The following is a 19,355-nucleotide window of genomic DNA, read 5'->3' as shown; positions in this document are numbered from 1 at the left end:
TCGTCAATACATGAAACCATTAAGACGCATTGTCCATTTGATCAGAAACAGTGATAGGACATAGCAAAGTAAAGCTACTACAATTTCTCAAGTTTTGGAAATAATAAAAGAAATTTACACACTGGAATGATTCAATTTTTATTTGTGATACGCTTACAGAAAGTAAAAAAAGGATCTAAGATTCAAGAGACCATCATGAACACAAAGGACACACAGATCTTGATGATGCAGTGTAACAATGATACAAATTGTGCAAAGGTATTTTTCCATTTGTGTGTTTCCTCAGGTTCAGTCCATAGAGAACAAGCTGGACCTCCTGCTCAATTTCTACACCCAGTGCCTAAAGAAAGGCTCGTCCAACTTCACCCTGTCCTCCCTCCTGGACCCCGACCTCACCTCAGACTACCAGAGCCCCACGGACCAAAGAGACCTCTTCCCCTCCGCCTCCACGCTCAACATCTCACGGTCCGATACCGGCAACTTGGAATGACAGTGAGCTGCACACACACAGTCCTCCACAGCACATCCTCCTTCGGCTGAGTCCTCACTCTGAGCAGCCCGCCGACATTCTCCCGTTTCTCAAATCCACAATCCTCATCTGTTGTCTTTAAAGCGAATGTGTTTCCACAGCTGATCCAGACAGAGGCCTCCACGTGGCCTCCGCCAAAGCTGCTCACCGGAACCTCCTCTCAACCCACTCGACGAGGATGGAGAAACGGAGGGGAGCACGTGAACGATGATACTTGACTACTGAACCACTTTCCTCCCCCGCTCAGCTCATGCTTTCTATCGACGCCGACTTCAAAGCTTCATCTGTAGATAACCCGACTTTGAGCTTTGAAGTTTTGTAATTCTTTGGAGAAGTCTCTCTCTCTTTCTCTCGCACAACATTTCAGATTTTCTTTTTCTGTGTTGGCCGCTTGAATCCACTGACCGAGACGTTGCTGACTTTGCTGCGAGTGTGTTGGAGTGCCACAGGATGACCTCCCAATACTGTGATGGGTACGACCTGTACATTTTCCATTCACACCAAATGTATTATTAAAAGAGCTGTCTACAGAGAAAGGATCTGCTCCCTTGGACGGGCAGACTGGCCAGAGAGCCCCCTCGCCAAAGCACCAAACCTCCATGGTTGCCCTCTCCACCCAGACGATGGAGTTTTAAATGAGCAAACCCTGCTTTCATCAACCAAACCTGTCACACAAAAACAGCTGGGAGAATGTGTTGGATTGACTCACGTGTACAGTTTGCGTTGACCTTCATTCATCCTCGACGGAATTCTGTCTCCTACAAGCCCACTTGCAAAAAAGATGTTTTGCTCGCATTCACGGGAGGATTTAATGGAGCCAAAATGTCCTTTAATGGCTCTAAAATGCCTCCTCTGCAAAGTTTTAAAAGGCTTCTGTTCCTCTTTAAGTGCTCCCGTAACCAGAGTTTGTTTTTATGACATGCCTTGTAAAGCTCTCTGTCTTGCAGCCCACCCTCCAAACATGCATGTTCCACTCCGATGAGTCCCGTAGATAAAGCCTCACCGATCCTCAGTCAGAATTTTCCGATGTCTGACCCTTTTTCCTTCACATCGAGCCTCAGGTCAGGTTTTCTCACGTCACAGGTTCAGGCGGCCATTCGTCCTGCACCCCCCGTCTCACTGGAGGATCCGTCTCACCTGCTGCATGCACTTGCAGAAACATTACGGCCAGTTTTCGTAGAGCGAACAACCTTTAAAGTGTTTGGGTCTGACATGTGAATTCCAGGCCTTTAACCTCATGAACCCTCATGTCTTAGGAAACGGTTCGAGCTTCAGTACGAGCAGACGGCGTGCAGCAGGGTTGAGCTCCAGCCATCACTTAGAGGTGTTACTGTCAGTGCCAAGCCCCTGTACTGTCTTCTGTCTTTTCTTCCTCGGAGATGTTTGACGCACAGACAATGCTCTGTGCTCGTGGACAAAACTGGAGACACACGAAATGAAGACAATTTCTTTGCCCTAAGTACTTTGGCACTTGATACTAACACATTTTATGGATAAAATCATCATTTTGTTTTGATTTCCCCGATGTTATTATGTTCATGCACTTATTTCTGTGTAACCTACAATAGCAAATATTTTTTAAATGATTTTTTTGTGTTTGATAAAGTGAATGTAGGGGATTAATTTAACATATTTAAATTCGGTTGGATACGATCTCTAAATAAATCTAGCCTTTGTTAAATCATGGATGACAAAACTGTGGCACGCAGCGGATCAGGGTTCACACAAGACTCACAAAAGCTCCTTTTTGGTTTTGTAAGATTCAAATAAGAAAACATTCACTCATACTGTATTTGGCCAGTGAAAACACTTTTTGTTCCCGAAGGTGTTTTGTTTATTTCAGTCAAGCCAGTTGACTCAGGTGCTCCACAAGCTCAGACTTCAAACAGTGAATGTACTTCATCGCTCGATCTCTTTAGGATCTAGTGCTCTCTCTTTATCTTCAAGTCTTTTCCGTTCGCTTTGAATAGAAACATTAGGTACGTGGTTTCATTCTTTGGCCTAAACGATAAGAGGTGCCTCGTTGTTAGAGGCGTCGTCACACTGTCACTTCATCGTCACCTGGAATGTCCAGCTTTTTAAAAAATGTACGTGAGTCCACTGTATTGCATGTCGTTGTTAGTTATGGCCCCAGTATTAGAAAACAAGTAATAATTGAGGATGTCTTCTGTAAAGTCTTGAGTCAAGACATGAAAGAAAATGACTTGTGCCTTCTTTGTCCTTGTTCTGTAACTGATATGTTGCCGCTTTTGATCTCAATCGTAAAATATCACTGCTGCCTCCAGGACAAAAATGTTTCATTGAGATATCATCCTCGTGAGGATGGTCATGCTGGTTTGTTTTTGCAAAGGAAATGTTTCACCACAGAAACACAATCCAAATTGTTATGAACACAGTTTTTAGAGGTGTTCGCCTTTTATGAGGAACAGAATATTTACTGTATGTTTAGCGAATCATCGCAACTAACCCAGGACCTAGCATCGACGTCCTTACTGTGTTTGAACATTTGTCAGATCTGGAGGCACGGGCATTTCTATCACCGCAGGAAACTCTGCAGGCATGTCTCCTTTCGTAAAAAAGCATGTCACGTAGAACCGAGTGGCTTCCACACAACTACCTCTGAGGCCACTAGGGGGCACTAGTCTAGGAAACCAAGTACGAGAAGCAGTAATCGGTTGTCGAGGTGACTGAATTCTATGCATGACTCAGATGTGCACGTTCTGTCTTCTCGTTTCACTCTGTTCTTGACGTCCTCATCGTCCATTGTTCACTGACTTGCTGCCATTTGACATTCCAGCTCGTTGCCCTTTAACTGCTCTCTTAGGTGTTGGAGCTGCTGTGGAAAACGAAAACTAGAACCGATCGAAGCAATAAGCAAAATGCTAAGCTAACAAAGTCTTCCAATTCCAATTGATGTAGCTACATGGTTGATGAGATATGGCGCTTATAGTATTTTCTAATCGAATGCACACCTCTGTTTGATCTTTTAAAGAGATACAAAGAAGTGTATCTGCGGAGGATAAAATTAGCTCACTTGACTAACTTATTAATTTATTTGTTTCAATAAAGCTCTTTGACTGTATGTTGGCTTCTCGCTTTTCTTTGACACACAGTTCTACTGCGGGTGTTGAAATCCGATGACAAAAAAAAAACGGGTAAATAATTTGCCAAGAAAGTTTACCTGTTTAATCTTCAACTCTTTCTTTGCCTATTTGAGTTTACAAACATTTATTTAGAGCAAGATTTGGGTTAAAAGACATTTATTGACCTAAGTTACAATAAACAAATCATTTCTTCCCCTGTGTAACTCGAATCCTAAAAAAGGAAAGTTAGCTGATGGCAGACCTTTTACAGAAAGTGATTGACAGTTTAGATTCAGAACACGGGACAATTTCTTCATGGTCACTGTGTAAAGTTTCCAACACCGTAGAAGTGGCAGAAAAAAGTCACATGACGTTTATAGGGGTCGACAATCAAATAGGCAAACGTCTGCTCCTCCTCTCGTGTACCAGGGAAACAACGCCCCGGTTTATCCTGTGAGGGAGAAATAACAGTGTTTTATAGCTGAAGAAAAAGATGTTTACTGATTTCAGGTTATTAATGATGTTTGTAAAATGTCTTGAGCAGGACACGTATGTACGTAGGTGCTGACTTTGATCACCGTGGAAACAACGCGGACCCTCTTTGTGTCTGGATCCCTCTGAACGCTACACAACAAACAATAAACTTTTTTTTATCATGAATTACACAGACAAGATACTTTTATACTGTTATACTATTAGAATAATTACAAAACTTATACCAATACAGTTTTCATATTACAAAGAAATCACAATATGAAGAACAAACAGATGACCTGTTTGCAAAAATGACAGAAACGTCCTGATTTAGTTGATACACAAAAACTTAAGATGTTATATTGTAAATGTTTGTAAAAGAGATTTCAAATAAGAAAGCATGTGATACAACTAATGTTTTTTAAATATATTTGAAAAAAAAGCTTTGGAGCAGCTACTAACCTTTGCCTCAACATATTTATGTGAGGCCTCCTTCTCTGCTTATCAAAACAAAGCAAAGAAACAGACTGTGCCTGGAGAAGAGCTTGATCACAGCAGTTGCTTCCCTGCCACCAAGACTGACAAAGATCCTCAGTGAAGCACAAGCACAAGGTTCTCACTGAAATGTAAATGCAAAAGCAAAGAGGGCATTGGTAAGTTGTAAATTACTTTTATGTGCGCAAATCTTTATTCATAATTGAGATAATGATTTTTTGTGAAGAATGGTGTTAAAAATTAAGTTCATATGTTCAGTTTGAGAACAGATCTTTGTCATAATCAAGAAAGAGGGCACTTTAAGTTGATAATTCTTTTTATGTGCACAAATCTCTATTTATAATTGAGATAATTATTTCTTTCTTTGGTTATATTGATATCTTTTTATTTTCAAATTGTTCAAGAGAGACCACTACAAATGAGAAATGTTATGCACTTTTATGAAGTTGTAATTTGAAAGTTTCTAGTTACAAAGTTTAATAAATCAGACACTAACAGCACAGCACTGTGTTTTACTCCTTTTTTAACTAAACATGCTTTGCGCTGGTTAGGGGGTACTCGGGTGAGTTTTTTTTCAAAGGGGGTACATCACTAAAAAAAAGTTGAGAACCTGTGCTTTAGATCATAGACAAGTCTTTAACCTCTGATAAACTGATCTTTAAAAAAGAACAATTAACATTTATAAAGGGTTTATTCTTTATGATGTATTAATGTAATCGCTTATATCAAAGAAAAGTCTTTGCAACCTAAGAAAAGCCTTTGACTGATTAGGCAGGTAGTCGCCACCTGTTAGCTTAGATAGCAGTATATTCCATTCATACTATTTGTTGTTGGTTGGAACCGGCCAATACACTCTCTAAAATGGCTAAAACAATAATGGATTCAAACAACAAGAAAAGACCTGATGACGTCAAACTTCTTCATATGCCAGCATTATCCAATGCATTCTGCATACTGGACAAACTGGGCTCTGGGAGTTTTGGAATAGTTCAACAGTGCTTAAAGATGGACACTAAGGAGATTGTGGCTCTGAAGTTTGTCTCGAAAGCAGAAGGCCAAAAGGAACTGGATATTCTGGAAAAACTCCGGGAGATCGGTCAAGACAAGAACAACTTCGTCAGGTTCAACGGGCATCACACACACTGTGATCAAATTCTTCTGGAATTTGAAAAGCTGGATAAGACTCTGTTTGATTGGCTTGGAATGTCCGGGGGCAAGGGGCGGCCTCTGTCTGAGATTCAAGCAATCACAAAGCAGCTGTTGGTGTCACTCACTGCCCTGAAGAGCCTAGGTCTGGTCCATACAGACATAAAGCCAAACAACGTAATGTTGGTGGATCAACAGCGACAGCCTTCAAAGGTGAAGCTGATTGATTTTGGCATGGCTACTCGGGTCTCCGAATTGAAAACTGGACATAATTTCCAGATCATTGGTTTCAGGGCCCCTGAAGTCATGCTGGGACTTCCTCTGAATGAGGCCATGGATATGTGGGCTCTTGGTTGCATTGTGGCCTACCTGTACCTCGGCACATGTCTGTATAAACTAGGGACTTGCAAATATCAGGCCATGAAGAACTTGGTACAGATAAATGGTCAGCCCAATGACAACCTGCTGAATTCTGGAAGGTACACCAATGTGTTTTTTACAAAGACAAAATACACCAAAAAACAATTGTGGAGCCTGAAGGAACTTTGCCGCTGCAAGGAGTGTGCAGTACCAGGAGGGAAACGCACAAAGTCCTCCCAGAGCAGCAAGGGGAGCCCAGCATCCTCTACGTTTCAGAAGCCCGGGAAGTTTGCCAGTCTTGATGACATTGTGGTGACTCGCCCAGGTGCGGCTGAAAATGAGGACACGCAGGCCTTTTTAAGCCTGCTGAAACAGATGTTGCATCTCGATGCAAAAAAAAGAATCGACCCAAGCGAAGCTCTGCGACATCCTTTCTTGACCATGAAGCACTTTCCTAGTGAGTGTGTCTCCAATCCTGACACGCCATCGGCCCCTGGGAGAAGACGAGTTCACCGATTGGCAGGATGCATTGCAAAGGGCAATACAACTTGTGTAGTAGGGGTAAATGAAAGATATGACTCGTCTGCTATCACAAGTAAGGCTGAGGCATCACCTGAAAGGGCAAGAGGTGGTCGTGGTGAGAAATTCTCTTCCACTGACAAAAGAGCCAAAGGTGATGCTGAAATGAGCGCCCGTAAGAAGCATATGAAGAACTTTCCCAGTGAGTGTGTCTCCAATCCCGACACGCCATCGGCCCCTAGGAGAGGACGAGTTCGCCCATCGGCAGGATGCAACTCAAAGGTCAATAAAACTTGTGTAGTAGGGGTGAAAAAAAAATACGACCCATCTCCCGACACAAGTAAGGCTGAGGCATCACCTGAAAGGGCAAGAGGTCGTCGTGGTGATAAAATCTCTTGCCCTAAAAAAATAACCAAAGGTGATGCTGAAATTAGCCCCCGAAGGAAGATCATGAAGAACTTTCCCAGTGAGTGTGTCTCCAGTCTCGACATGCCATTGGCCCCTAAGAGAAGACGAGTTCGCCCAAAGAAGATGATGAAGAAAGTTATAACATTTTTTAAAGGCCTGTTACCTTGTTGCAAGGTTGATGTTGCCGATTAGACTCATGCCTGACCTATAAAATAAACACAGAGCCCACAGTGCATCAAAATGATGTTTTGAAATTTGTCACGATCTTTCAGTGAGTTTCTCACTCATGGAGCAATACAACTTTTTACAAATATATTACAGGAATCCCTATACTGTCAAGATGAAGTGCAGAAATCAACACAATGTTATCTTGATAACCGCATATTTTTTTTTACAGTATGAAATAGTTAGAACCCTACAGACATCTTTAGTTTGTCTCGTTACATCATGAGTGAAGTGAGGTCACCTGGCAGGTACTGTAGGTACTGGAGCGTATTTAAAATGGGCCTGAATGGAGCCATCCCTGCCTGGCCCTGACTTGAACACTACTCTACACTCTCAATTAATTTAACTTGAGAATGTTGTTATTAGATTTTGGTGATATATCAGAAGGAACAGGTTGAGAGGCTGAGTAGACAGAGACAGACATGAAGGCAGTAAACACAGCGAAAGTTTGGGAGCGCTGGCAGGTAGAGCAAACCCCAAACTTTCATTCTGACATACAGCCCCATCTTTCTCTCTGTGCTGTTGAAGAGGATAACTCCTGGGACCATATACAAGCACATATATGAAATTATTTAAAGCAACACCATAGAACTTCAGCAACAGCGCCCTCTGCAGTCACACGATATGATTATTGTGCTCCGTGTCTGAGCGATTGTTTTTCCATGTAGAGAAAAAACAATGTCTATCAATGTGTTGAGTGGAGCTCTGACTGTGTACGCTCACCCATGATCCCCGGCTTCCTGAACCAGAAGAGCTGCCGTTCAATTCCATTGTCAATATTAAAAAAAATGTCCACACAGAATATTGCAGATAAAAGCTGCTTTCAGTAACTTCTCACTCGCTGCAGCCAATCTACAGCTCAGCATTACTGTTGACCTTGCTGGGAATGATTCTGGCCATTTAAGCTACGACTATCAGTCAGTTACAGTCATCTGACTGAAGGTCGAAACCTACTCACCAAATTGTTTCACCACAGAAACATAATCCAAATTGTTATGAACACATAGTTTTTAGAGGTGTTCGCCTTTTATGAGGAACTTTATTATTTTCGGAGAATATTTTCTGTATGTTTAGCGAATCATCGCAACTAACCCAGGACCTAGCATCAACGTCCTTACTGTGTTTGAACATTTGTCAGATCTGGAGGCACGGGCATTTCTATCACCGCAGGAAACTCTGCAGGCATGTCTCCTTTCGTAAAAAAGCATGTCACGTAGATCTGAATGGCTTCCACACAACTACCTCTGAGGCCGCTAGGGGGCACTAGTCTAGGAAACCAAGTACGAGAAGCAGTAATCGGTTGTCGAGGTGACTGAATTCTATGCATGACTCAGATGTGCACGTTCTGTCTTCTCGTTTCACTCTGTTCTTGACGTCCTCATCGTCCATTGTTCACTGACTTGCTGCCATTTGACATTCCAGCTCGTTGCCCTTTAACTGCTCTCTTAGGTGTTGGAGCTGCTGTGGAAAACGAAAACTAGAACCGATCGAAGCAATAAGCAAAATGCTAAGCTAACAAAGTCTTCAAATTCCAATTGATGTAGCTACATGGTTGATGACATATGGCGCTTATAGTATTTTCTAATCGAATGCACAACTCTGTTTGATCTTTTAAAGAGATACAAAGATGTGTATCTGCGGAGGATAAAATTAGCTCACTTGACTAACTTATTAATTTATTTGTTTCAATAAAGCTCTTTGACTGTATGTTGGCGTCTTGCTTTTCTTTTACACACGGTTCTACTGCGGCTGTTGTAATCCGACGGCAAAAAAACAAACGGTTAAACCAATTTGTCAAGAAAGTTTACTTGAACATTGTTTAAATTAGGGAGAAATCACGATCTTGTGTCATCTTCAACTCTTTCTTTGCCTTTTTGAGTTTACAAACATTTATTTAGAGCAAGATTCGGGTTAAAAGACATTTATTGACATAAGTTGCAATAAACAAATAATTTGTTCCCTTCTCGAATTCCTAAAAATTCCTAAAAAGAAGGAAAGTTAACTTATGGCAGAGCTTTAACAGAAAGTGATTGATAGGTTAGATTCAGACCACGGGACAATTTCTTCATGGTCACTGTGTAAAGTTTCCAACACCGTAGAAGTGGCAGAACAAGGTCACATGACGTTTATAGGGGTCGACAATCAAATAGGCAAACGTCTGCTCTTCCTCTCGTGTCCCGGGGAAACAACGCCCCGATTTATCCTGTGAGGAAGAAATAATAGTATTTTATAGCTGTGAAAAAATATATTTACTGATTTCAGGTTATAGTTGATGTTTTTAAAATGTCTTGAGCAGGACACGTACGTAGGCTCTGACTTTGATCACCGTGGAAACAACGCTGACCCTCTTTGTGTCTGGATCCCTCTGAACACTACACAACAAACAATAAACTTTTTTTATCATGAATTACACAGACAAGATACTTTTATACTGTTATACATTAGAATAATTACAAAACTTATACCAATACAGTTTTCATATTACAAAGAAATCCCAATATGAAGAACAAACAGATGACCTGTTTGCAAAAATAACAGAAACTTCCTGATTTAGTTGATACACAAAAACTTAAGATGTAATATTGTAAATGTTTGTAAAAGAGATTTCAAATAAGAAAGCATGTGATACAACTAACATTTTTTAAATATATTTTCAAATAAGGTTATAGATACATATAGGACACTTGATAAATGATAACACATATTCTAGTTGGGTTTATCTTTATGCTCTGGTGTTACAGATGTTATAGATACAAAAATATTTTGCCAAACAAATCTAAATCTCATATGTTTACATATGGAGTTGTAAGGAAACGTGATATAATGACAGTGTGGTATCATACTCTACCTGATCAGAGCTTTGTACACTTGCTTCGTGGTGTTGATGTAAGGTTGGATGGTGTCTTCATACTGACAGAGCTCCCCCCCAAGACACAGGTGCTTGAAGAGGCGAAACAGAAACTCTCCCCGCTCCTCCCCCCCGACCGCGGAGTAGTGCTCGCTGTCCTCCTCCCGCAGCATCTGGAGGAACAGAGGATGATGAGCACAGGCATCGTGTGAAAGGGTTCAACATAGACGAGACAACAGACGGATGGACGGTTGAGAGAGAGAGAGAGTGAGACGCACAAGTGTATGTTTAAGATTTCTGCTGCAGCTATTCACAAATCCATCATTAACTCTGTGTGTAAAGTTCTTGAGTTCCAAGAAGCTGCTGGTTATTTTCAACCGAGTGATTTACCACTCCAGCTGCACCATTTCAACTGAACGTGTCTGTTAGTTATCACTTTAGTACTGTGTGTGTCGGTAGTATCTGATCATCTGAAGCGTTGTCTAATAACAAAGTGCTGTAACATCACACGCTTTAACATAATTACCAAAGATAACAGTCTCAAGAGGCTAAAGTCCACCAGTTCATTTTCTAAAAGACTCTAAACTGACAAAACTAAACTGATAAATAAATCCTGTATCATGTAACCAGATTAAAGTCTGGATTTAAAACACGTGGAGGAACTGATTGAGATTTTGAAGACTATCGATTGGACGGTTTCCTTCCAATAGTCTCTGCACCATGACACCTCACATCATTCAGTGCATGTCATTATCAAAAAGGTAGGACATCTGCTGTGGGCAGACTTCCTGATTAAATAATGAGTAGATAGAATGGGAACAGATATTGTCGAGCAAGTTGTGGGAAAACTTAGCCACCCTTTTTCACTCCAGCTGGATGAATCCACAGATGTCAGTGGAAATGCACAACTTGTTGCTTTTGTGAGGTACATCGCTACTGACGACATTTATGAGCACATATTATTCTGCAAAACTTTGGAGGGTAGAACAACAGAAGAGGACATTTTTGATGTTGTCAACTCCTTCTTCTGTGAAAACGACATGAGCTGGAAATCCTGCAGCAGCATCTGCACGGACGCCACAGCATCAATGACTGGCTGCGCGAGAGAACTCATAGCGCGCATAAAAAAAAAAAAAAACGACGTGAAGTGGACTCACTGTGTCTTACACAGGGAAGCATTGGCGTCCAAGAAAATGAGCCCTGTGTTACATGACGGTTTGAACGACAGCATGAAAGTGATCAGCTTCATAAAGTCAAGGCCACGTAATGCAAGCCTGTTTCGCCGCCTCTGTGACAACATGGGAGCTGAACACACACAACTGCTGCTTCATCCAGAAGTGCACTGGCTCTCTCTCTCTCGAGGGAGAATACTCAACCGGCTGTTGGAATTACGATCTGAAGTACACACCTTTCTGATTGAGCCCAGACCTCCCTATGCCACCTTGTTCCAGGACACAGACTGGCTTGCAAAGCTGTGCTATCTGGCGGATATATTCAGCAAACTCAACAAACTGAATATGTCTCTGCAGGGCAAGGACTCCAGCATTTTAAACCTGTATGACAAGGTGGATGGCTTCTTGAAGAAAGCAGAGCTGTGGAGAAGGGCCTCTGCACAGGGGATTTCACCTGCTTTCCACAGGTGTATAATTGGATAAGGATGTGGACAGAGCTCCAGTCAAGTCGGTCATAATGGGCCATTTGACCAACTTGATTCAAGATTTTCATTGACATGGAGGAGAAATGTGCACAGCTGGATTGGGTGAGAAACCCATTTCTCTTGTCCGAAGCAAACGGTCGCAAGCTCATCTCATCTCATCTCATTTTCATCCGCTTATCCGGGGTCGGGTCGCGGGGGGAGCAGCTCAAGCAGGGGGCCCCAGACTTCCCGTTCCCAGGCCAGTGTTGAGATATAATCTCTCCACCTAGTCCTGGGTCTCCCCCGAGGTCTCCTCCCCACCTCAGCTGACTCCTTTCTAAGTAAAGGAGCAGCGGCTCTAATCCGAGTTCCTCACGGATGGCTGAGCTTCTCACCCTATCCCTAAGGGAGACGCCAGCCACCCTTCTGAGAAACTCATCTCGGCCGCTTGTACCCGTGATCTCGTCCTTTCGGTCATCACCCAGCCCTCATGACCATAGGTGAGAAGCAAGCTACCCATCACTAATCAGGAAAAACTCCTGGAAGTGTCATCTGACCTTGACCTCCAGATGAAGTTTGCCACATCCACACTTGCACAGTTTTGGGTGTGTGTGAAGCAGGAGCACCCTGACCTTGGACAAAAAGCTTTGGAGCAGCTACGACCCTTTGCCTCAACATATTTATGTGAGGCCTCCTTCTCTGCAATGACTGTTATCAAATGAAAGCAAAGAAACAGACTGTGCCTGGAGAAGAGCTTGATCACAGCAGTTGCTTCACTGCCACCAAGACTGACAAAGATCCTCAGTGAAGCACAAGCACAATGTTCTCACTGGAATGTAAATGCAAAAGCAAAGAGGGCATTGGTAAGTTGTAAATTACTTTTATGTGCACAAATCTTTATTTATAATTGAGATAATTAATTCTTTCTTTGGTTATTTTGATGTCTTTTTATTTCCAAATTGTTCAAGAGAGACCACTACAAATGAGAAATGTTATGCACTTTGATGAAGTTATAATTTGAAAGTTTCAAGTTACAAAGTTTAATAAATCAGACACCAACGGCACATCACTGTGTTTTACATCTTTTTTTCAACCAAAGATGCTTTGCGCTGGTTAGGGGGTACTCGGGTGAGGTTTTTTTTCAAAGGGAATACATCACTGAAAAAAAGGTTGGGAACCAGTGCATTAGATCATAGACAAGTCTTTAACCTGTGATAAACTGATCTTTAAAAAAAAAACAGTTGACATTTATAAAGGGTTTATTCTTTTTGATGTATTAATGTAATTGCTTTTATCAAAGAAAAGCCTTTGCAACCTAAGAAAAGCCTTTGATTGATTAGGCAGGTAGTCGCCACCTGTTAGCTTAGATAGCAGTATATTCCATTATACTACACTCTCTAAAATGGCTAAAACAAAAATGGATTCAAACAACAAGAAAAGACCTGATGACGTCAAAGTTCTTCGTGTGCCAGCATTATCCAATGCATTCTACATACTGGACAAACTGGGCTCCGGGAGTTTTGGAATAGTTCAACAGTGCTTAAAGATGGACACTAAGGAGATTGTGGCTCTGAAGTTTGTCTCGAAAGCAGATGGCCAAAAGGAACTGGACATTCTTGAAGAACTCCGGGAGATCGGTCAAGACAAGAACAACTTCGTCAGGTTCAACGGGCATCACACACACTGTAATCAAATTCTTCTGGAATTTGAAAAGCTGGATAAGACTCTGTTTGATTGGCTTGGAATGTCCGGGGGCAAGGGGCGGCCTCTGTCTGAGATTCAAGCAATCACAAAGCAGCTGTTGGTGTCACTCACTGCCCTGAAGAGCCTAGGTCTGGTGCATACAGACATAAAGCCAAACAACGTAATGTTGGTGGATCAACAGCGACAGCCCTCAAAGGTGAAGCTGATTGATTTTGGCATGGCTACTCGGGTCTCCGAATTGAAAACTGGACATAATTTCCAGATCATTGGTTTCAGGGCCCCTGAAGTCATGCTGGGACTTCCTCTGAATGAGGCCATGGATATGTGGGCTCTTGGATGCATTGTGGCCTACCTGTACCTCGGCACATGTCTGTATAAACTAGGGACTTGCAAATATCAGGCCATGAAGAACTTGGTACAGGTAAATGGTCAGCCCAATGACAACCTGCTGAATTCTGGAAGGTACACCAATGTGTTTTTTACAAAGACAAAATATACCAAAAAACAATTGTGGAGCCTGAAGGAACTTTGCTGCTGCAAGGAGTGTGCAGTACCAGGAAGGAAACGCACAAAGTCCTCGCAGAGCAGCAAGGGGAGCCCAGCATCCCCTACGATTCAGAAGCCCGGGCAGTTTGCCAGTCTTGATGACATTGTGGTGACTCGCCCAGGTGCGGCTGAAAATGAGGACACACAGGCCTTTTTAAGCCTGCTGAAACAGATGTTGCATCTCGATGCAAAAAAAAGAATCGACCCAAGCGAAGCTCTGCGACATCCTTTCTTGACCATGAAGCACTTTCCTAGTGAGTGTGTCTCCAATCCTGACACGCCATCGGCCCCTGGGAGAAGACGAGTTCGCCGATTGGCAGGATGCATTGCAAAGGGCAATAAAACTTGTGTAGTAGGGGTAAAAGAAAGATATGACTCGTCTGCTATCACAAGTAAGGCTGAGGCATCACCTGAAAGGGCAAGAGGTGGTCGTGGTGAGAAATTCTCTTCCACTGACAAACGAGCCAAAGGTGATGCTGAAATGAGCCCCCTAAAGAAGCATATGAAGAACATTCCCAGTGAGTGTGTCTCCAATCCCGACACGCCATCGGCCCCTAGGAGAGGACGAGTTCGCCCATCGGCAGGATGCAACTCAAAGGTCAATAAAACTTGTGTAGTAGGGGTGAAAAAAAGATACGACTCATCTCCCGACACAAGTAAGGCTGAGGCATCACCTGAAAGGGCAAGAGGTCGTCGTGGTGAGAAAATCTCTTGCCCTAAAAAAATAACCAAAGGTGATGCTGAAATTAGCCCCCGAAGGAAGATCATGAAGAACTTTCCCAGTGAGTGTGTCTCCAGTCCCGACATGCCATTGGCTCCTAAGAGAAGACGAGTTCGCCCAAAGAAGATGATGAAGAAAGTTATAACATTTTTTAAAGGCCTGTTACCTTGTTGCAAGGTTGATGTTGCCGATTAGACTCATGTCTGACCTATAAAATAAACACAGAGCCCACAGTGCATCAAAATTATGTTTTGAAATTTGTCACGATCTTTCAGTGAGTTTCTCACTCATGGAGCAATAACACTTTTTACAAATATATTACAGGAATCCCTATACTGTCAAGATGAAGTGCAGAAATCAACACAATGTTGTCTTGATAACCGCATATTTTTTTTTACAGTATGAAATAGTTAGAACCCTACAGACATCTTTAGTTTGTCTCGTTACATCATGAGTGAAGTGAGGTCACCTGGCAGGTACTGTAGGTACTGGAGCGTATTTAAAATGGGCCTGAATGGAGCCATCCCTGCCTGGCCCTGACTTGAACATTACTCTACACTCTCAATTAATTTAACTTGAGAATATTGTTATTAGTTTTGGTGATATATCAGCAGGAACAGGTTTAGGGGCTGAGTAGACAGAGACAGACATGAAGGCAGTAAACACAGCGAAAGTTTGGGGGCGCTGGCAGGTAGATCAAACCCCAAACTATATATACAAGCACATATATGAAATTATTTAAAGCAACATCATAGAACTTCAGCAACAGCGCCCTCTGCAGTCACACGATTTGATTGTTGTGCTCCGTGTCTGAGCGATTGTTTTTCCATGTAGACAAAAAACAATGTCTATCAATGTGTTGAGTGGAGCTCTGACTGTGTACGCTCACCCATGATCCCCGGCTTCCTGAACTAGAAGAGCTGCCGTTCAATTCTATTGTCAATATTTAAAAAAAATTCCACACTGAATTTTGCAGATAAAAGCTGCTTTTAGTAACTTTTCACTCGCTTCAGCCAATCTACAGCTCAGCATTACTCTTGAACTTGCTGGGACTGATTCTGGCCTTTTAAGCTACGACTATCAGTCAGTTACAGTCATCTGACTGAAGGTCGAAACTTACTCACCAAAGTAAGAGCACGGACAGGCATCTGGGGCGAGGAGTGGGAATGAAAGTGGCCCCATTTTATCTGCCGATTCCAAGTCAGTGAACCATCAATCTAATTTTCAGGGGGCTATTTTAAGGTTAAAAAGTTGGATCATGTTGCTTTAAAGAGACACATCAATGGCTTTACTAGATTTGACAAACTAAAGGTTTTATGATGCTGATATTAATCTGATGACCTTATTTTGCTTCTCTTAGGGACACAGAAGGATGTGTTTGCAAAGAGATTGGTTATAATGTTCAGCTGTTAATGAAATGTGAAGAGGACTCAAGTGAATCTCCTCCGGCTTTGAACTGGCCTGATGCAGGAGTGGGTGTCACCTGCACAATCGGACATTAGAGTTGAATTCAGATTCAAATGTAGAGGAAAAATTCAGGAGACAATGAATGGCGCTGCTTGTGCAGTTTGCAGACACACACACACGCACAAACACACACAGAGAACAAGTCAGGGACAGAGGATGGGAGGGGAAAAGGATTTAAGTCTGTGAAAGCTGCAGCGAGATAGAGAGAGAGAGAGAGAGAGAGAGAGAGAGAGAGAGAGAGAGAGAGAGAGAGTCACCTGTCTGAGTTCATCATAGTCAGAGTAGACTTCGTGTAAACATTTAACTATGTGTCCATTGGGCCTCAGGATGCCACAAGAGAAGATCGGGTCAAAGAGCTCCATGGAGACTTTGGTGCATGCTACCACCTCCACATGGACAGAGACCACGGGCTTGTCTACAAAACACACACACACACACATACACACAAGTCAAAAACATTCCACAGGGTTCTGACCGTCCGGCAGTTGACATCAATTTCCTATGAACTGTGATGAAAGGCATTCTGGGGGATGTTGCATACCGAGGGGCACCTGGACTCCGGCCTCCATCTTTTTCAGACAGGATACCACCTCAGGGTCTTTGAAGAAATCCTGCCATCACAGAGAGACATCAGGAGCACTCAAATATAACCAAACCAACTCAAAATAATAATTTACTCTCGACTTCAGTATTTCCAAGAAGAAAAAGTCAAAATATCCAATTATTTTCCTTGTGAATCTCTCTTTCCTTTTCTGTAACGATCACAATCAAAAAGAAAAGCAGCATATTTTCAAGCTTTACCGGGTCAATAACTATAGATCGACTCGCCGATTGATTTTCTTTCCCTGAACTAATCAATTTATCGCCCAGATGTTGCAGCTGTTCATCCGTTACACCGAGAAATCTATAATTTATGGTTTATTTTATTTCAACTGTTTTCAGTGTAATGCAAAAACTATTTTACAAAGCAATACAAGACACTTTTGGAGGAAGAGCAGGAGGAAGAAAAAACATCCGAAATCAATTCTACATGCATCAATATCCATCATCATTTCAAAAATGTTACTCAATACGTTCATATTGTTTCATTTTTTAAACGTTAAATTGATTAATTGAAGAATATCTGAGCAACTAACATGGTTAAGGATAGTTTTCAGTTACCTATCCTGTTCTATTAGTCAGTGTTAATACATGCCAATGTTTTTTTTTATATCTAGCATATACATTTAGTAAGTATGTGATTTTATAATATAATGGATCTTACCAGTGCAAACTGTTCACAGTTGTAAGCGTGAAAGCTCTGATCAAAGCTGAAAGACTGAGCTGAGATCCTTCCCTGCATGGACCTGGAAGGACACACATCCATTCATCAACAGCACGTTACAAAGTGAATGTATTATAGTTTCCTGGTTCGCTCCATTTATTTACCATTTCATTATCAGCGTTGAAACCTCTTTGTCCTGCAGGAAGAAGAACGTCTTGTTGGGGAGAGGGCGAAAAGAAAAACTTTGCTCAAACGGACACTTCTCCTCTGCCATGTTGATTTGTTTTTACTGTTTCTTCACGACAAACCGTGAGCAGCGTCTCCTCTTCACCCACTTGAAGAAGCTTGGTTGTCGCTCACGGGCCAATCAACGATAGGAGTTCTCACCAGCCATGCATTAATAACACAGGAAATGGATTCGGGTCGTTTTTGACCCACGTCGTGCATTAGAAGGAGTTTAGCTTGTGCGTCAAAGGGTTAATCTCAGATTCGCGTGGTGTTACCTTGGCAACAGACGCCGGAAACGGCCCCGGGATGGTTCCATGAGCTACAACGTCTTTTTAACGCGACGTTACTGATACTACCATATGAAGATTACTGTTTTAATACCTTTATTGTTTCATAGTGTTTTTTCGTCTTACATTCACCGGTTTAACTTATTGCTACTTTTTATTATGGTAATAGGTGGTCACACTTAAAATGTAGTGTTTTTATTCTTTTATTATTATCAGGTTTAGGGTTACGGATATTTATTCTGTGTTCCTACTTGTTCTTATGTTATTTTTGTGTATTTGTACATGTGTGTCTTTTATTTGTGAAGCACTTTATAGCATTTGAGAAATGCTATGAAATAAAAGATAGGCCACCAGAGGGCGACAATGTACTGCTTTGTAAACACGTTTTTGTGGTTATTTCTAAAATCTATCAATTGTTTACATAATAATAATAATAAACATAATAATAATTATAATACATGTGCATGCATTGCATTACTCCACACATAATAATACAAATAATAATAATAATAGTCCAAACTTTAAATCCCTTCTTACATTGAAACCTTCACTTGACTGTCTATTCATTTCTAACAACTTACACATGTGAATGTCAAACATGTAATAACGTAGTTTGAACTGTCCATTTTACAGATGATTTATGTGTCCATCCCACCCAAAGGGAATCTGCTGAGGCATCTCACCGGTTCAGGATGACAGGCCTCATATGGTGAGCTTGTTCTTGTTCTTCCTCCAACTCCCCACAGACTCCTACAAATATTTGTTTTTATTATTCCTGGCTCAAATACTCATTTCATTCCGCCTCATTCCCAACATTCTTGGATTGTCCAGGATGTGGGTTCTGTTTGATGCACATTCCATTACGGGACGCCCCGGCCCTGATCGTGTCCGTGAGGGGAGAATATCCGGTGTGGGGGGACATCCTGAGGTCATAATATTGAAAACGCTTTGTGTCATCTCTTTAAATCTGTGTAAAACTTTAGGTATTAAGACGCTTCAGATAAGACAAGGCAGGTTTAAAACCATGAGGGTTTTGTACACTGTGACGGGGAGCATGAGGTTTTAAACTGTATGATAAAAATCTCCATCCTGTTAAGATTACAGGTAAAACTCTAATGGTTTCATCTCAGCTGATGACACGAGTGATGGGGAGAGACGTTGTATCATTAGGGGGGTTCGTTGGTCCCCCTAGGTCGATACAGACAAACCTCAAACCTCTGTCATGTCCTACGTCAAATCTTCAGCCGCTTTAGTCATTGAGAGCTTCTGTAAATAGGTATTTTGTACGTGTTAGAGCAATTAAGTCCCTTCTTCTTGTTTGCATTGATTAAAGTAGCAGGTTGGTGATGTTAAAATGATCCGTTCTCTCTCTTCTATCCTGAATAATGATTGTATCATGATGTAAGACTGATGAC

General features: G+C 41.8%; 2 protein-coding genes across 2 annotated transcripts in view; one reads left to right on the top strand and one right to left on the bottom strand.

The window, feature by feature from the left end:
• LOC133972936 (potassium voltage-gated channel subfamily KQT member 4) overlaps positions 1-3,611 on the top strand; it is a 41,677-nt gene extending 38,066 nt beyond the window's left edge. Inside the window, exons 16-17 of the mRNA XM_062410562.1 lie at positions 287-492; positions 631-3,611. Coding sequence (XP_062266546.1) covers positions 287-490 — 204 coding nt within the window. The 3' untranslated portion in view covers positions 491-492; positions 631-3,611. The remainder of the gene's footprint in view (positions 1-286; positions 493-630) is intronic.
• A 5,545-nt stretch (positions 3,612-9,156) lies between these two features.
• Positions 9,157-17,906, bottom strand: cfap300 (cilia and flagella associated protein 300). The gene is made up of 7 exons (XM_062410174.1): positions 17,590-17,906; positions 17,426-17,507; positions 16,703-16,772; positions 16,419-16,576; positions 10,088-10,260; positions 9,545-9,611; positions 9,157-9,442 (listed from the first exon to the last, which is right to left on the bottom strand). Exons 1-7 carry the CDS (start codon positions 17,697-17,699, stop codon positions 9,311-9,313), a joined length of 792 nt encoding a protein of 263 aa, XP_062266158.1. The 5' UTR covers positions 17,700-17,906; the 3' UTR covers positions 9,157-9,310.
• Positions 17,907-19,355: the final 1,449 nt, after the last annotated feature.

Source organism: Platichthys flesus, chromosome 17, assembly GCF_949316205.1.
Source record: "Platichthys flesus chromosome 17, fPlaFle2.1, whole genome shotgun sequence".
Classification (NCBI taxonomy): Eukaryota; Metazoa; Chordata; class Actinopteri; order Pleuronectiformes; family Pleuronectidae; genus Platichthys; species Platichthys flesus.
This window is presented reverse-complemented; position numbering and strand designations above follow the sequence as displayed.